This window comes from Patella vulgata, chromosome 7, assembly GCF_932274485.2.
Source record: "Patella vulgata chromosome 7, xgPatVulg1.2, whole genome shotgun sequence".
NCBI lineage: Eukaryota > Metazoa > Mollusca > Gastropoda > Patellidae > Patella > Patella vulgata.
In genome coordinates this window covers 32,851,904-32,870,747 of record NC_065885.2, presented here as the reverse complement: position 1 = coordinate 32,870,747, position 18,844 = coordinate 32,851,904, and the positions used below count along the sequence as shown (strand labels likewise).

At 35.9% G+C, this 18,844-nt stretch overlaps 1 protein-coding gene across 1 annotated transcript in view; it reads right to left on the bottom strand.

Moving 5' to 3' along the window:
• LOC126827039 (metabotropic glutamate receptor 8) overlaps nucleotides 1–14,434 on the bottom strand; it is a 106,772-nt gene extending 92,338 nt beyond the window's left edge. Inside the window, exon 1 of the mRNA XM_050556198.2 lies at nucleotides 13,787–14,434. Coding sequence (XP_050412155.1) covers nucleotides 13,787–14,275 — 489 coding nt within the window. The 5' untranslated portion in view covers nucleotides 14,276–14,434. The remainder of the gene's footprint in view (nucleotides 1–13,786) is intronic.
• Between the last annotated feature and the right edge of the window lie 4,410 nt (nucleotides 14,435–18,844).

Here is an 18,844-nt window from a genome sequence, read left to right as displayed (position 1 = left end):
CGTGTATGGCACTATTGCGTGTCGCATGTGCAGCTCTGTGGTTCTGTTGAGGCGATAAATTCTTCATCTGTGAAAATACTCTCAAAGTATGTCAAATGTCTATGACTATTCATCATATCGCAACCTTTATAGGTATTTGCATTTCAATATCCCCTACTTTTTTTGAAGAGTATAAATGATTGGACAGTGCCAGTTATATCTTCGTTAAACGTTAAAATGGAAATGTTATGTAAATTAGTATTTAATAGATTCTCTAGTCCACCGGATGGCTGAGATATTATTTAGATTAGAGGGTGTCCGCCATATTTTCGTTAAACGTTAAAATGGAAAATAGAGACTTCGTTTATTATCGCTCTTGACCATCGTGACTTTTTAGTATATTTCCTGGCTTAACATCCATAACATTCGGAATAAAATAATTTGACTGAAATGTTCAAGTCATTTTTAATTACCTATTTAAACTCTTAAGAACGGGCAGCTCTTTTATCTTAATCTTACATATAAAAAAACCCAAGACCAAACCAAACAAATTGCTTTTTCTAAAATATGAACTGGATACACATTTTTAACAAGATATCTTTTGGCAATAGAGAGAGAGAGAGGGATGGGGTTTAACGTCTACTCGACACAAACTAGGTTATTTCGGGACGAACATATGGTTCAATTTTATTTCAATAATTCGAATGCGCGTAGGGGTCTTTAGCAGTTAGAGGAAACCGGACGACCCGAAGAAAACCCACAAGATTGGGCAGGCGACCCTACTCCTTGTCACGAACAACTGGAGAATCGAAACCAGATTCAATAGATCTATGTTAACTTCCATATTATTTTAATTACTATTGTTGTGAAAGTTGACTCAAAATCATATTAGTTAAGCTGCTTGTATGTCAAACATTGACAATCTTGTTCAATCGGAATCCTAAACAAAGAAAAGGGAAGCTATAACCATTATTCTAAAAAGGATAAAAACCGAGAACATGAAAATGGAATTAAAAAAAAAATGACGTGTTACAAACTATATTTCTCATTACATTAATCAGTACAATAGATTGGCGTAATTACTTTATAAATAAAGTAAATGGATCAATAAAACAGATTTGCTTATCATTGCAAATATAAAACATCTTCATTAATACATAATATAAGCAACAATAATAAATACACAACTAATGACCGCGGGCCTACAGATCAAACAGGCATCAAATTCGGTTCTAAAAGGTATTGTAGAAATATATTTATTTATTGGAACAATTATTGAAATATGTCATAAATCTTGAAAGTAAATATGCAATTAATGTACGACATAAATTTGTTAGTCACTTGGTATCATGTGTTCTAGAAAAAGGAGGTAAACATACCCCTGCCACTATACCTGAAAGTATCTGGAGCGATGTTTTAGACCTGGATCTCATAAGCCGAAGCAACTGTGTAGAAAATAACCGACAACCTCAGGGTAAAGGCTATAAAGAGAGTCGTCCAACCACGTAACCCCACCAAATATATTAAGCAGAAGTTGTTGATACCAAACGTTCTCATATAGCTAGCAAACGTTTAACTTTTGCAGTTGAAAGCAAATATATTAGCATGCCAATTAGTAAAGAGAATTCAATTTCGGTGAATTAATTCAACAGTATGTTTGAATTCACTGTTATTCGGTGCGTCGAATAATTTGGTTAGTTAACTTCTTCATGGCACTAAAACACTATTGCTTTCTATTAAGAAACAATAAAAGACGATTAATCTAGTTAAGAAAGAGTTTGAAAGGTTTTAAAATTGACATTTGTTTGACATGACCACAATCCTGTTCTATATCATAGAACTTTTATCTGGCCTTAATCTGGAAACGCCTTTATTTAGAAACGGCCTTTCTCCACACACATATAGTACTAAATAATTGAAGAGTTCAAATGTTATTGTAAATATCTGTTTGATGTGAAATATAATATATCAGTAGTCGGTAATATAAGTAAATTGTATATGTTTTGACGATAACGGTAGACTTATAATACAATCTTATATATCCTAAGCTCAGATTAAAGGTAAGAGTGACAGGCGGAAATAAGTTTCGCAACTTGTTTTACTGAATTTGCAAAGTTGTCAATGTTTTCTTTATATTCACGGAATCGATAAGCTTTAAACAGGAAGTACATCCGACAGGAGTTGTTGAAATTCTGCAAGCAGTTTAATTCTTATTTCTAATGGCAGCCACGTTTTAAAACCGTTAGTTGCGTAATACAAAGTAGATTGAATGAAACATCTCTATTGAAGCAAGACTTAACTCCCAATCTCTCCTTTTTGCACAAAGTAAATCCTTGTATCATACAAATGGAATGTATCTGACAAATTTTCGTTGTACTTCTTATAGTTTTACGTTACATCTGGAGGTCCTGCGTTCGAATCCTGTGTTAGTCAAGAAAGTTCATCGGGGTTTTCTAGCATGGTTTCCTCCTTGTCAGTGGTGTAGGACCGAGGATTAGACAGGAGACAAGGTATGCCGTGTACACATTAGCGTGGACGTAAAAGAACCCTTGATAGTTGGAATTCAATATACGAGTAGGCCATAGCGCCGCTGTCCGGGCCAGATTTGCCCCAAAGCACAATGCATGTCGTATGCCCGTCTGCAAAAAAGTAGGACCTTAAACCCCATTCCATTTCACATTAATGGCACGGGAATAGAGTTTCGCGCTTCGAGCTCTAGCTGGCCTGTCACCTCTGGCTTGCAGACGAGGTTTCGATGCCTGGTGTGAGCGCATGTGGCTTGGAGATAGGAGCGCCTTTACTCCTGGTACTTCACAGGAAAGACCCCTAAGATAATAAAATGAAAATAAGACAACTTGATAGCGATATCACCCTCGGCGGAAGCGGACGTTAAACACTAAGAACAACAACAACATCAGAATAAAAGTGGGTGTGTCCTTTATAAAACACAATTATTTTGTTTCAAAGCAAAATTTATCTTTCCCCGGACAAATACAATATAACTATAATATATTTCAGCACTTATATGTTGGCTACCAGGCGACGGTGAATAACAGATAACGATCAGTTTAATTAATGAATGATTAATGATAACACGAAATACATAACTAGTACATTAGAGTCGATGAATCAATTATGTCATTAAATAAATGTTCGTATTGATCTGTTCAAACAACAGAATAATACACGCCAATTAAAGAGACAATATGGAATTTATAACTGAGCAATTAAAATAGTGAATACCATTATCAATAATTCATAGGAAGAAAGAAACATTTCGGAATTTGCAAGCGGTTACTCACTACTCACTACAAATTAATACAGGTCCCGATTTTGTAGAGCATTCTCAGGTCTAAACATATCTGATTTGCAAAATTAGAAACCAATACAACCTTATCGATACAAACACCGTGGCCTTAATATATGAATATGAAATGGGGTTTAGCGTCCTACTGTTCTGCTCCAATGCTGGGCTAATGAAGACGGGCATACGCCATACAGTATGCTATGGGGGGAATTTTGCCGGCCTTAATATAAAGATACATTAGCTTATGTAAGATTTAGAAAGAACTGACCGTTCTTGTTTATAGAATTGAATACAAAATTTTACTTTTCACCTTCAAGTGTGTAAATGACCTTGTGTCAATATACCTTTCACAACTGTTGTGTTCGTACAAGCCCTCTCGTCATCTCCGCTCAAGTAGCGATAACTTCTTGCTAATAGAAAAGAACGCAAAATAAGTATCGGTTGGGGAACAAATTACCTTTTAGCCTAAGAAGCTATGCATCACTTTTGAATTTAAAAATCAAAACTCAAGACGTTTTTATTCAACAAAGCTTTATATTTATATTAACTGTGATATTATCTTTTTAGCTGATTTTATAGTTCCGTTTTTTACAGTATTTTTTTATATTCTTATTCTTATTTATTCTTTAACTATTTACATGTATTTTATTGATTTGTATTATATCTTTTTAAGTTTGTAAAGAGCATCTGGTCACTTATGTGAACGATGCGCTATATAAATTAGTCCGAATAATACTAATAGTTAAAATATAGATAATGAAACATGAATGATTTGAATTACATTATTCTGGGCGAAGTTATAAGTGTGTGACGATGCAGCATAGATTCTTGTGGTTTTTTCATTGTAGCAACGGTGCTTTACAATCGAAACTAAGTCTGGAATATCCATTTTCTATATCAAATTATTAAATTAAATCCATTTAAATCTTAACCACCCGATGTTATAGAGAGTTGATAGTTTATATCAGTAAAAAAAAAGACCTGCAATAGGCATATTTAGTTCTTGTAAAATACATCTTAATGTTTGGTTACCACTGTCGTGCGATGCGTCACGATAGGATTGTCCCTACTATTGAGTCCAGGATCTGGTACGTTCGAATACGTTCGAATACGATTGCTACGACTAACCTCAACATATGACAGGACCTGATAGGATCACCACGATTACTCCACGATTTCAATCGTAAAACCACGATTTCGATCGCAGCACGGATCGTGATAGTGGGAACCTGAAAGCTGTTTATTGGGAGTTTTTGATTTACCCTTTCTTAGTGGAAAAGCAAGTAGCAATAACTGCCTTTGATCCAAAATCACTGCGACAGCTGATGTGTAATTTCACATATGTTTCGATGTGTCTATTAGATCGCAAATCTTGAGATAATGTCCTTTTAATATAAAAAGGTCAAAAAAGTAAAAAATAAAAAAAAAATAATAATTAAAAAAAAAAAAATAAAATAGGTTATTAGGTTCTGATCTAGATCCCAGAAGTTATGTGAAATATAACTGAGCGATTTTATTGACGTACGGAATGTATATATATATCTGCGAACCGTAAATCAACACTTGTTCGCTGTCGTGTGCAATACAGTTAAGTATCGTTGGGTAGATGCTAGTACACAGACAGCATAGTGGCGTTCTTACTTTAGCTAAAGTCAAATCTAAAGCCCGGGTGCGCCTAAGATCTAGTAATCCAGCATAGTGGCGTTCTTACTTTAGCTAAAGTCAAATCTAAAGCCCGGGTGCGCCTAAGATCTAGTAATCCAAATTTAAAGTCTGAGTGTTCACGAGGGCCAGTAATCGAAATGAAATGATTGGAATGGGGTTTAACGTCCTACTGTTCTGCTCCTATACTGGGCTAATGAAGACGACCATACGCCATACAGTGTGAGGGAAATGGGCCAGTAATCAGATAATCAGTCATATTGCATAAATTAAAAAAGGAAAATGTGCGAAACGCGTTATTTTAGACAATCTATGTTCATGGATAGAATGAATTATCGCTCAGGCATCGGCTACTGATCTAAGAGAAATGATGACAGCGTGAAATCAACACATATGCTTTTTTGTTTTGATAAAATTGTTTTATTACTTTTATATAAGATCAGTTATATACTGGTTAAATATTTATATTGCTGCTATGATCTGATAAAGACGGTTTTGAGCTATGTGGTGTCTATATTTACCATAGATATACGCCATTCTTTATAGAAACTGTGCAGTGTCCTAAAGATATTATTTGCAAACTATTTTTACTCGATTATCTCATTCGATCTGTTTTCAAAAACAAAGAGAGTCACGTAATAATCCTCAATGCTTGTCTCTGCTTTATTTACAAAATTATTTACATAAATAGTAAAATCCTGTTAGCTTGCTATTTACAATACGTAAATACTCGTTAAAGGGTTCTAAGACATAAATAGTTATGAATCATTACATAAGCCACGATGACTGGGTGAGTAAGGCGATGGCCCACTAACCCGTGTCCGGATTTTCCTGAGTGTGTTTTCCCTTGTCAGTGGCAAGGAACAGCGTCTAGTCGGTCGGGTGGGACGTTCATGTTGGCATGCACTTAAAAGTTTGAATTCGATGAAAAGTTGGCGGTAACGCCGCTGTTCGGGTAAATTTCTCTCATGACGCACTGCATGGCGTAGAGCAATCTTCTGTAGCCTATTCTGTGAAGAAAAGTAAGATGTTAAAGGACTCATTTCAATCATATATGTATTAGGTTAATGAGCCACGGTGGCTATGTGGGTAAGACGCTGGTTCTCTAGCTCGGCCAATCGCGTGTTCGATTTCTGCATAGGCCGAGAAAGTTCATAGGGATTTTCCGACGTGGTATCCCCTTGTCAGTGGTGCAGGAATGAGGGCCTGACAAGGACAGCTGTCTAGTCGTTGAGATGGGACGAAAAAGATATAAAAGATCCCTTGGCTATTAGAATTCGATATGAAAGTAGGCCATAGTGCCGCTGCCCGGGCAAACGTTCCCTATAGCATACTGTATGGCGTATGCCCGTCTTCATTAGCCCAGTCGAAGCAGAACAGTAGGACGTTAAATCCCATTTCATTTCATTTCATTTGTATTAGGTTAATACAATTATTAATTTCAATATGCAAGAAAATCTAAGTAGGGGGAATTAACAATCGAGATTAAATTCCAATTCAAATTTCTCAAATTGTTCAAATTCCAAATCATGCGAATCTCTGTTTAATACAAAGCAAATCCAATGATCATTGTGGTTGTCAGACACTATTGTCTTAAAATGTGTGCTTTAAAAAGATCTAAATTTTCAATTTCTATAAAAGAGGTTGAATTTACAGACCCATTAAATTATCTTTTTATATGGCTAACCCATTTAAAGTCTTTAAAAAGGTTGAAAATATAGACCTATTAAATGTCTTTAAAAAAAGGGTTGAAAACATAAAAAAATGTATAGACGCATTACATGCCTTTATACAAAGCTTGAACATATAGACCAAATAAATGTCTTTAAAAAAAGGTTAAAAATATAGATCCATTAAATGTCTTTAAAAAAAAGGCTAAAATACAGATGAATTACATGTCTTTAAAAAAAATTGAAAATATAGAACCATTAAATGTCTTTCTCAAAAGTTGAAAATATATATCCATTATTAGATGAAATGATTTTTTTTTAAAAAGTTGAAATATAGATCCAGTGAAAATTACATAAAATTTCGTTGAAAAAGGTTGAAAATACAGACGCATTAAATTTGTTCACAAAGGGTTGAAAATACAGACATATATTTTCGTAGCCAAAAGTGGAGGAAAGAAGCATATAAACGGCGTAAATCATTTTGGCAAAAACTATGCATTGGTTTCTATTGGGAATTCATGCACAATGATCCTACCAGCCCACAGAAGTAATATAAATACATAACATTATACCATATGGCTAGCAATTTGTATTTTCCGACAACATTCTTATTGATACTGGTCTAGTATTACTTGTGTTTTGTCTTGCTAATCAATCTTATTTATAATATTGACACATTTCTAAATGTATTATAAATAAACAATGAGCTTAAGTCGAGTCTGATAATTCTTAGAACATATCATTTAAATTAATTCTATAAATAAATTTTGCTTCATTACATGGGTCAAGATTTTGAATTTTTAATGAAAATATGTATTGGGTAAGCATACCCTGCCCGAGTGCAACACCCGTCATTACGTACAGGTAAATGAGCTGTAGGTAAGACGACCACAAGCACGGTCGTGAGCATCGTACAGCTACGTGTGTTCTCCTAAAAAAGAAGTAGTTTTAGGTGTTCTATAAAAAATAATTATTTACATATCATTTAACTATATAAATGCCTCGAGTTAGAAGTGGTATGAGATGATCTACAAAACATATCATACACGCTCACGACACCCGTCACTATTTAGGCCTATGGCTAAATAGCTGGATATAAGATTTAGCATGAATATCAGAATCCGAAGCGATATATTTTGTGTACATGAATATTTCAACCAGAGATGGTAATAAAACAATCACTATCACTTTTGTCCTTTTCTCAACATGTCTTTGCTTTTAAATAATACAATAAAATTAAGAAAAAGAATAAAACCATTCAATTATCCACAACTAATTAAAAAGTTACAAGCCTAATAAATTCATTTGACGGTGACATAACTTGTCGCTTAAATGGACATTTTTCTCCACGTAATTTAATCAAATTACTTGCCGCTATTTCAAAAGAAAACCAAGTCAAGCGTTTAATAAAAATCGATAACAATATCGATAAAATGATTATTGATATGTATCGTGTTACCAACGATGATCTGGCTTTTTGTTTTTTTTAAAGTGTAAAGCATAAAACGGGGTTAACGATATTCCTTTCCTAATCAAAATTGTACTTTTGCGGTCAATCAAAGAATACATTCTGATTTACAAAGAAATATATTTTATTACGTCTTGTACAAATATAAAACGACAATACAGGAAAATACAACGAGAATTGAATAACAAGTGCAGGAGAACCACACTACACTCAAACCAATAAAATGGGGTTTAACGTCCTAGATTTCCGCTTCTACCTGACGAATGAAGACGGACACAGGGTGTGTTATGAGCACCGTACACTAGTACTCGATTTTTGGCCGCATCTGAACGACAATAGATGCTTGTTCCTAGCCAGGCTTCCCGTCCTGCACCACTGACAATGGGAAACCACGCTGAAAATTCCCGTATAAATTTCTCAGCCAGCACCGGGATCATACCCCTAACCTAATGCTTAGCGAGTCAGAGCCTTACTTATTGAGCCACTGTACAACGCACAATAAGGCATAGTATGAAAAGATATATACAACGTCTAAACATAGCTATTATTGTAATCAGTTTACTGTATCAAATCTTCGCTTTTTGTCTTTCAATAACTGTTTTAATCATTAATTATTATCTAACTAGCAGAATGCCCGGCTTCGCTCGGGGGTCATAACTCCGAAACCGGAAGTGGTAGACTAACGCCACCAGGCCTATGTTACTCCCCGGTCCGAGCTACCCATATACCCCGAATTTCAGGCTCGGGCCAGAACTAGTGTAGCCGCCAACTCCGAACAGACGGACGGACAGACAGACAGACAAACGACAGTCACAAATATTAGTATAGATTAAAAACTTTAGAAGAATAAGTTAATTTTGCGCGTTCATTAGAAATGGCGCACACTACTTTCATAATAAGTAGACAAAACAAACATATAAACATAGATACACATATCTGAATAACGATTACAAGGACAACTTCAATATGCCACACAAATGAATAATTTCCTAATACTAAATGAATCAGAGCGTAAATTAGGAGGATGAATAATTAACGTTTTATTCTATTCTGTCGTATATTAAAAATAACTAAATTTGTTCGTGTGATAATATTGGGGGATTTATGCTATTATGTATAATATCGTTAGGCGAATATAAGAATTTTATGGCATGGACATAAACAAGTTGGATATGACTGCACCAGCGGACATGAACTTTAATTTGATAAACTCATCTGTTATGTGTCTTATTCGTTGTCAAAATACATGAGGTCTAAAGTCAAGGCTGACTTGTGTATTGTTCAAAACACTCGTGAGAGAAAACTACCGTTACGTCATTAGGTGTGATTGACCAATCACATAATTTATTACATTTTTTTTGGCCAATTGAATAATTAATAGCAGAAGTCTAGGCATATAAAACATAAGATCCGTGCGCGTCAGAGTAGACATCATGTAGATTCTTTAGAGATCAGATACACATTGGGTTCTGTAGGAGACGGATTGAGAAGACCCCATTGATTTGTAGGGGAGCCATGATGTAGTAGGGTCCATCAGTAACTCTCTCTGCGAGTTTAGTGTTGTTTTGAGACAGACTGTAGAAACGAACCTTCGTATTGTTGTTCCTGAGTGATAAAAAACAAAGTTTTAGCTGCTGATAAAAATACGTACACAACTGAATTTTAATCGAAGAGAATTACAATAATATTCGTCAGAGAGAGAGAGAGAGAGAAAGAGAAATGGGGTTTAACGTCCACTCGTCACTAACTAGGTCATTTCGGGACTAAAGCATGGTTCAATTTTATTTCAATAATTCGCTTGTGCGTAGGGGTCTTTAGCAGTGGGAGGAAACGGGGGGACCAGGGGAAAACTCACGAGGTTGGACAGGCGACCCCATTCCTTGTCACGTACATACGGGGAATCGAAACCACGCCAGTTGACTCAATGGCAGACCTGATACAGCGCGCACGTGCTAACCATTCGGCCATACACCCCCAATATACGTCAGAGACAAATTTAAACGATCATCTACCAGACGTCGGATGTGGTAAACGATTTGATGGCACCGCTTCCCATGTCCGACGACGTGTATTGCTACATTCATTCATGTACGTACACGTGTAAACAACTTTTATAATTATTAGGAATCATTATTGTATTACTTACTTTGTCACTGTCTCCCCTTATGTTGAAGCTGAGCCACATTCTCGCAATCGACATTTGTTTAATTAAAAATCGATCTCAGTTTAAATAAAAATCGATCATAGTTCTAAAAATCGATTATAGTTTAAACAAAAATCGATAATAGTTTATGTGAACTCGGTGGTCCTGTATTGTAGCTATTTTATAAAAGTAAATTCCCTTATATTGATCAACCATAATAAAGTAGCATTAACTTTACTATTGTTTATGCGCTTAATTTGTCATGCACCAGTTCGAATTCCATATATTGATTAAACAAATTCACTGCGAGTGACAGAGAATATGGATGGGGCAAGGCACAGTTACTCTGTCCAGAAAAGTGTTCCATATCATAGAGACCTTATCCGCTCAGAGAGACCTTGGCCAACGGCGACTCGATAGAGGCAAACTATTTTGTCATGTGCTAGTGTATATTGCATCAACTAATCTATTGCCTTGAGAGGGGACGTGGATGGGGCAAGGAAGGGTTAGGTCTAAATATTAAGGCCACCTGCAGATTTCGTCAAGGTCACGAGATGTAAACAGGGCAAGTGCTAAACCTAACCAATAATCTAAACAATCACGTGCCCTAACCAATTTACCTCTCGCGACTTTCACGAAATTTGCAGGCGGCCCTAACATTTAGAAATGACCGACAAGGTATGATCACTCTTTCCGGACTACCTGTTCCAACTCAGAGAGATCTCCTCCACCGGCGAGTCAGCGAAGGTAACAGCTACTTGGCGCATCGTTAGACAATTCTGTCTTTCCTTATGAGCCTCACTTTGTGTGGTATAAACTCCTATATATATAGCTGCCCAAATATTTCTTCCCATTAACTATAAAAATAAGTCCAGATAGATAAAAATAGCTCCTAACTATGGCTCTGGTTGTCTGGCGGTGTATACAAATACAAGTAATATTAATACATTCCCAAAGGCGGTTCGGCATGTAGGCGATATATCCTAAACATTACCATCGTAACTTGTGTATGCATTATATGGTATGTCTTTATGTCACTTAAATATAGAATCCTTCGACTTCTGGAGGAGGAAGAGAAGCATTAAAATTAACCACGTTGGACATAATCTCTCTACGATTCATTAATGTCTAAGAAGGTGGGTGTTTTCAGAATATCTGTTGTTGGTAATACCGATATCTAGGGACTTATGATAGCCAGCTAACCGTCCTGTCTTATGTATATTTTTGTAGTGGTTATGTATTTCAGTGTAACGATCTCCTAAAACCGTTAAGAGATTTGTCATAAAATGGTGCAAAAGCCTTATAATAAAATAATGCAAATAGATAATTTTTTTTTAAATTTTAGATTGGCGATTAAAAGGAAAATGAAGAAAACGGGGGCATGAATAGATGAGACTGGAATTTGGATTGAAAAAAGAAGCTTAGTAATGAAAGTCTTATATTTTAAAGGTCCGTGTGTAGATGGTAGGGGTGAGAGGGGGCTGGTGGCCGACATCTATTCAAGTGACTGGAGTTCTACCCTACGCTTTCGCCCTGAAATCCTTGATCTTTCCAATATCTCCAAAAATAAAGCATGTCCCCAAGCGCAAAGTTAATTATTGAATTATTCAATATACCACGGCGGGCTAGGAACTACCTCGTTTCTTTAGAGAGGACGTTAAACACCATTTTTAAACGGAATTCGTTATATAAATATGTACCCCCTCTCAATACTCCCGCACCCAGTCACAAATAATAGAAACCTAAAGCATTAAATTCCGTAATAGGCTTATATGATGATGTGTTACATGTCTGAAACAAAGACTATAGCTATGAATATTTTAACATAATGACATGACTTATATTAGTATTAATGCAATCCGTTTCTATTAACCCCAGACACGTGAGAAATGACTAATAGATGTCGAGTATTAAATATTTAAATTAATGTTTAACAATATTAAGTTTAGGTAGAAAACGCGATATATCCAGAACAACGGAATGATATCTTTATGATCAAACTTACGTCTGGTTGACTAGTCAGCTGCAGCTAAGAACGAATCGTGCGAGCATAATCTCAGAGTTCAATTGAAACCAAGATGATAATATTCATCTATATTTAATGTCACCTAAATCATTAAAGGTAATTATTAAATCTCTCCAGTCAATTTTAATTGGGTAGTCAGCATGACAGAAGGATTGGAGTATTTCATTTCTGAAAGCAGCATGATTGAATGCTAGGGGGAGGAGGGAAGGAAAACAAAGAAAAGAAAAACCGGCCCTGAAGAGCAGGGCCATTGCCTCGGTTGCTTCTTGCCCTTTTTAAGCAAACCTATCTGTTTCGTTATATTAGTAATTGTGACACCTCCCCAAAAATTTAGATCATTCGTCCCCGAAGTTTATTTTGAGGCAGAAAGTTTCATGATCAAGAGTACATGAAATCGCCAGTGTCACAATCTATCAAATACACTGTACTAATAAAAAAAATTACAGATATTTATAATATATATAGAAAGATAATACTAATTCCATTTAGCTACCGCCTTCACCCATTAGGGGGGGGGGGGGCATCAGACATTTATATATACATATACATATATTTTGCAATCGGAAGATCAATGACATAAGATCTTGAAAACTATCACCCTGGCGGTGACGGAACTTCGGTTATGATGCTGTTGTATAAACTTATCGTTGCTATGCCTCCAACTTGTAGATTTTATATATAACTTACACCTGTAAATCTGATTCCATCTGATTCAGAATTAAATGGAAATTAACACTTTGGGGTTCTTTGCCATTTTGCTAAAAGTAATTTCGATTGTTTTTACTATACTCTTTCAACGATTAGTTTATATGCAGAATTTAAAACTACCTCGAGAAGACCATCGCATATAATAATACCTTACTAATTTCAATTTTTTCTAATTTTTGTTTTAAATAATGCCTCTGTAAGTTTTACATTGTCTTTTTCTTTCATTGAATGACATATTCTACATTTTCTAAGTGTTTAATGCATATAACTTGGCGATCTGTATGCATACTGATAATGACAAGATCAAGTAATTCTACGCAGATTTTACACGAAAGTCAATGTATAAAGAACACGTAGCATGGGTTTTCTAACAAGGTAACCATGACAAAGCAATAGAATTATCATCATGTCATTACTAATAGCTTGTGTCATTATTCATAGAAATCTACATGTTGTCATTTGATGAAGAGCTGACAAGCATCCTTGTATCGCTGCAATTTTTCTTTCTTTTATTTCATCAATATTATTCATCGGTTCATTTTTCTTTGCGTTTATCTGTAAATCTGTGTCTATTGATAACACAAATGGGTTAATATCTAAAGTTTTTTTTATAACTTTTTTATATAGCGGGATAACTTTATCATGCTATTTTTCGTAGATCGTTGCATTATAAAATTATTTAATTAGTATATAATTATTTTTTCAACTTATAGAATAAAGTTTATACCATGGTTCAAAATATAAGAGGTGCTGCCATGGTTACAGTATTGTCACAAAAATGCCTGTTGTAACATAAATGAATATTTAATTAAAATTTACTTACCTTAAATAACCTTAAGACATTTGCGACCATAATTGACACCGGGCTTGAGGCTGCCCCAATCACTCCAGCCACGGGACGTAATTTTCTTGAAACTGGCATTTCGCCGTTATTGCATTGATAATCCTCATGACCTATCATATTTAATTGTGCTTTGATGAAGTCCATGCTTTGTTCTAGAGCATAGGTATCATGACTGCACGTGTCGAGAATATGAACTCCGACCCGTAAACCCGGGAACAGTGACACGTCCTTGTTTATTTTGTCAACAGCGAACAACATAGCTTCCATACGTTGAATACCCTTTTCCTTTTTGATACGACCACAATCCAAACCATTTTGACCCTTTTCATGCATTGGAAACAGCCCCCCAAATATTACATCACCATTAGTGACAATTTTATCCTCGGCACATTGGACACTAAACACAGTCGCCCAAACGAGAAAAAGTGTGATGGATCGCAGAGACGCGAGCAAAAAAGTTAACACCATACTTTCGTAGTAATTCACATATTTTTGTCAAAGAAAAAAGAAAACACACGTTAGGGAGACAGAGGCACGCATGATTTACACTTTGCCGTGGCTCTATACTGTGGACAAACCCAAACAGCCATAGACTATACCAGTAAGAGCAGACGGCAAACAGAAAGGATGACATGCGCATTAACCACTAGTTAGCGATCAATGCTTTTCACGCGATGGATTTTCCTAGATGCGACCCCGGCAGTGATTATTGGTCCATCAAAACTCATTAAAGGCTTTACTTGTTAAACATGTTAATCCAACAAATTGTTAATGTAAATTCTATATGCTTTATTATCATTTTTAAATCAATGAAAAATCTATGTAAGTATTAAACATGAAATATGTCAATAATATTTCAAGGGTTTTGTTATTGCTATTATTGTGACATTTCAATAGTTTATTAATTGGAAATGAATTGGTATTTAACGTCCTACAGTTCTGCTCCCGACTGGGCTAATAAAAACGGTTGTGCTTTAAGGAAAATTTTGGCCGAACATCGAAATACTTTTATATCGATATCCAACCATCAAGGGTTCCTTAACATTCACATCAACGTGTACACGGAATCCCGTTTTTCGTCACATCCTAACGACTACGCGTTGTCCCTTACCAGGCCTTCTTTTCATGTAAGAGACGAGCTTAATTATGTTTAGGATATCGTTGCAATTAAAAAAAAATCACTTCTCTTCTTCTTCTGTTAGTGTTTAACATTCGCTTCCACTGAGGGTGACATCGCACACAAATTGTCTTATTTTATTGTCTTAGCGCACGTGCAGGATTCTTTCCAGTGTGTGGAAATCGGAGGTTGGTTGAGAAGGAAGCCCTACCTTCAAACTGCATACGCTCATACTAGTGATCGAAACCACGACCACATCCCAGAGGTGACCGGTCAGCTAGAGCGCTAGCCCACTAGCCCCCCCCCCAAAAAAAAAAAAAAAAAAATACTGTAAATGTTGCTATTTATATAGTACCAAATCCACTAAGTATGCAAATATATTATATCAATATGACTGGCACGATATTATATCAATATGACTGAAAATGTTTGCCAGAAATATGGGTTTGTTTCAATACTACTCATGATACAGAAGTCAAAATTTGGTGAGAGAGCTATTGCGTACGCAGCACCAAAATAATGGAACCAATTGCCACTGGAAGTCCAAAATAGTCCAAACTTAGCTATATTTAAACGACGTCTAAAAACTCTGTTTTTTACCCAAACTTTTGAACTATAATTTAAATGCTTCACTTTCCATTTGTATACATGTAATGTAACTTGACTATTCCTTTGTTTATTTGTATATACATGTATGTTTTTTTATAATCATATCTACATTGTAAAGCGCCACAGAGCAGTCAGACTGACTGAATGTTCAGCGCTATAGAAAACGATTATTATTATTATCATAGATGAACCTAAGCAGGATTGTGACCAGCTCATCGTGTCTTTTAATATGAAAATTGAAAACCGAACCCAATATGCAGGCTGGCAAGGGACAGTGTATAGTCATTAGGATTGGACGGAAAACCGCGGTCCGGTTTACATATTGGCGTGTTCGTAAAAGAATCCCCGCCATCTGTAATTCGAATTAAACGTAGGTCGTAGTGAATTCCCCGTCTTCATTAGCCCTTGAATATCTCTTTGCCCAGTCTATTATCCGAATCATATAGATATACGCAGAATCTGTATATTGTGAACAACCATCCATTGCTTTCTCAATATATACCCAGGGGACCCAAGTAACACAACTTGTATCAATTGCAGCTTTGTAAATTACATGAATTTATTTAATAATAAGCGGAATTGTTGTGTAGATTACTTCTCCCAATCCTGACTGGTGAATTGCCCTATTATATATGTATGTTAAAATGTATCTTTCGTTATACATCCTCCGACATCTGATAATATTTTTACGTTGTAATGTAATACATAATATACAGTTAATAGAATAAACCATTACAACGGAGATAACTGTAAATTAGATTCAGGGACACTACTTGTTAAATAGCTTGTACAAAACCTGGTTATTCAGGTGGAATTTTTAATTCACGCTTTGATCAAATTCTTGCTAGCATGATCTGCCTAATACTAAGTCATTAGTCACAAGAAATCGCTTAAAAATATAATGAAGGAGTCGAAAATAGTAGCTGAGGTAGGCCTAATAAACACGTCGGAACAGTTTACATAGCAACCGCCAAAATCCTAGGCAACACAGTCTTATAGGGTGTATACGAGGATGCAAGCATGAAAGGCAGTCTGAACAAGAACTAGCTACAAAACTGTGATAACAGTCTGCAAATAAAATAATAAAGTCTGAAAACTTATGGAACTCCGGAAGTGAAGTCACATAGGACTAAGACTAGTAAATATTTAGACCTAACCATGTTTTGACATCATACAATGAAATGTTAACATTTTCTTATTTTCTCACCTTTTTATTGCATATTTATTCCCGTCTTTCGACCATTTCAGGTGCCAGGATAATGTTCCATAGAGTGGAATGATTGACCTCAACACAAGTAATAAAAAAATGTGCATTTCGTACACTTTACGAAGTATATCCAACCTGATCCCGACTTCTGCTCTGGACATTTGGTACTGCACAGGCCTTTCTTGTCCCCTTGGCATATATAACTGAATGGCAGAATTCGATATTTCGACCATTTTCTGGATGTCTATGGTCCGTTTTCCTGGATAGTATTCTGCCCAGAATTCTCATTCTCATCTAATTTTAACATTTCAGGTCTACATCTCAAAACCTGATGACTTCCCGGACTGGCTTTAGTAGAACGATGATGTTTATCAATTTCATCCCTGATCTCTGACGCCTGTGAAAGTGGAGGGCAAATCGTAATCGGTTTGGGTTCCAGCCGAGGATCTCTGTAAACTTTGCTTTTTTGGTGTTGACTTCATTTCCGAGATTGAAAAGGACACCCTTGTGTTTATTATGGCCTCTCATATTGGAAGATAACATAAATGTTGTGTGTTGACGGTTGTGCATATCTCTTGGTCAGGAAAGTTGTACTAGGTACCATCGCCTTTGTAAATCATTTGACAGGCCAGAGTGAACAGGGAGACCTATGATTGATCAGCCATGTATCAGATTCCATACTGGTGGGGTGGGGATGAAATGACCTGTTGTAGTGTTACACAATAAGTTCATTTCAACTTAACTCTCCTATGAAAATACAGCTATGTAGGAGATTTTAAAATTCACAGGCATTGCATGTTTTAAACTATGTTAACAGTAAAAAAACAGTGTGGTTTTCAATGAAAGTGTAATATTGCATGATGATTACTGTTTTAAAGTATTTTCATGTTCGATATATATTGAATTTATCTCATCTTTTTACAGAATGCATTTATGTTCGAAAAGAAAAAAAATGGATGTAAATTGTCTTTCTGCAGACCAATCATTATGTCGGAAGTGAAATTTTGACCCCAGTCAACATCAAATCCCCGTAGCAAAAAATCTAAACGGTCAACGCCTTACAAAATTAGGATGAGGAGATTGCCAAATGTGGTCCCCATTGTGCCTATAAGATTGGAAGCAACGGAATGTTGAGCAAAAAGTTACAGTCTGTGGTGTTACAGCCATTTAAAATTGAAGGCATTGCCAAATAATTGCTAGCCTGATTCCATCTTTGTTGCCAAGAGTTACTCCTCTTTAGTTTCGGTTAACAGGTCGGAACTATTTCAATCAAGGCTGACACTCTAAGCTCAAAACATCGTAATAAGACTAATTTCATGTGGGTTTTTTTAAAACTCCAAACGTTCAAAATTTTTTGGCGATATCCGAATAAAATTTTCTTTTATAATTCATTTACCAGAGACGATCGAGACTCAAGCATTTCAAATTTGCAGGAAAGCAGCGTGGACGGCTTAAATCTATTGAGAATATTTTGAAAAATTGAACGCTAGCACGTGGCTAAATAACGACTTTTCTTGTGTTCTAATGATTCAAGCATGGTTAAATGGACAATAGACCCCCTCTAAATACGAAACAGGGAGTGTTTATCTCCTAACTGTCCCACGCTAATCGGATTAATCTGAACTTTGTTGACCAACATCCGCACCAAAAGCAGAATCTTCTGGTTAGTACATCAGCAACTTATCCACTGATCCGCCGTGGCTTCCCTGATGCATACAGACATACACGCACTCCGGAATGTCGGATCTCTCTGTTTCGTGAGCCAGCGCGTTATTCACTGATCCATCGTGTCTCCCGTTTGACTCTGGCGTAGAAGTGAATAGACGGTGTGGCTTATAGTACAGACGTCCATTACAATTAAAATGTGGCATTATCTAAATTAAAAGGTGTCCATTTGAAACGAAACAGTCAATGACAGTATTTATCTATGTTTATATGTGTTAAACCGCTTTCTTTTTATACGCCTACAGGTCACAATTTTTATCCGATTTCAATGAAACTTGAAATATAGGTTTATCACCCTAGGATCTCGGTTCCTTTCGATATTGGCATCTATCGGACCGTAACTTCATGGATTATGGCCCCTGATTGTACGAAAAATCAC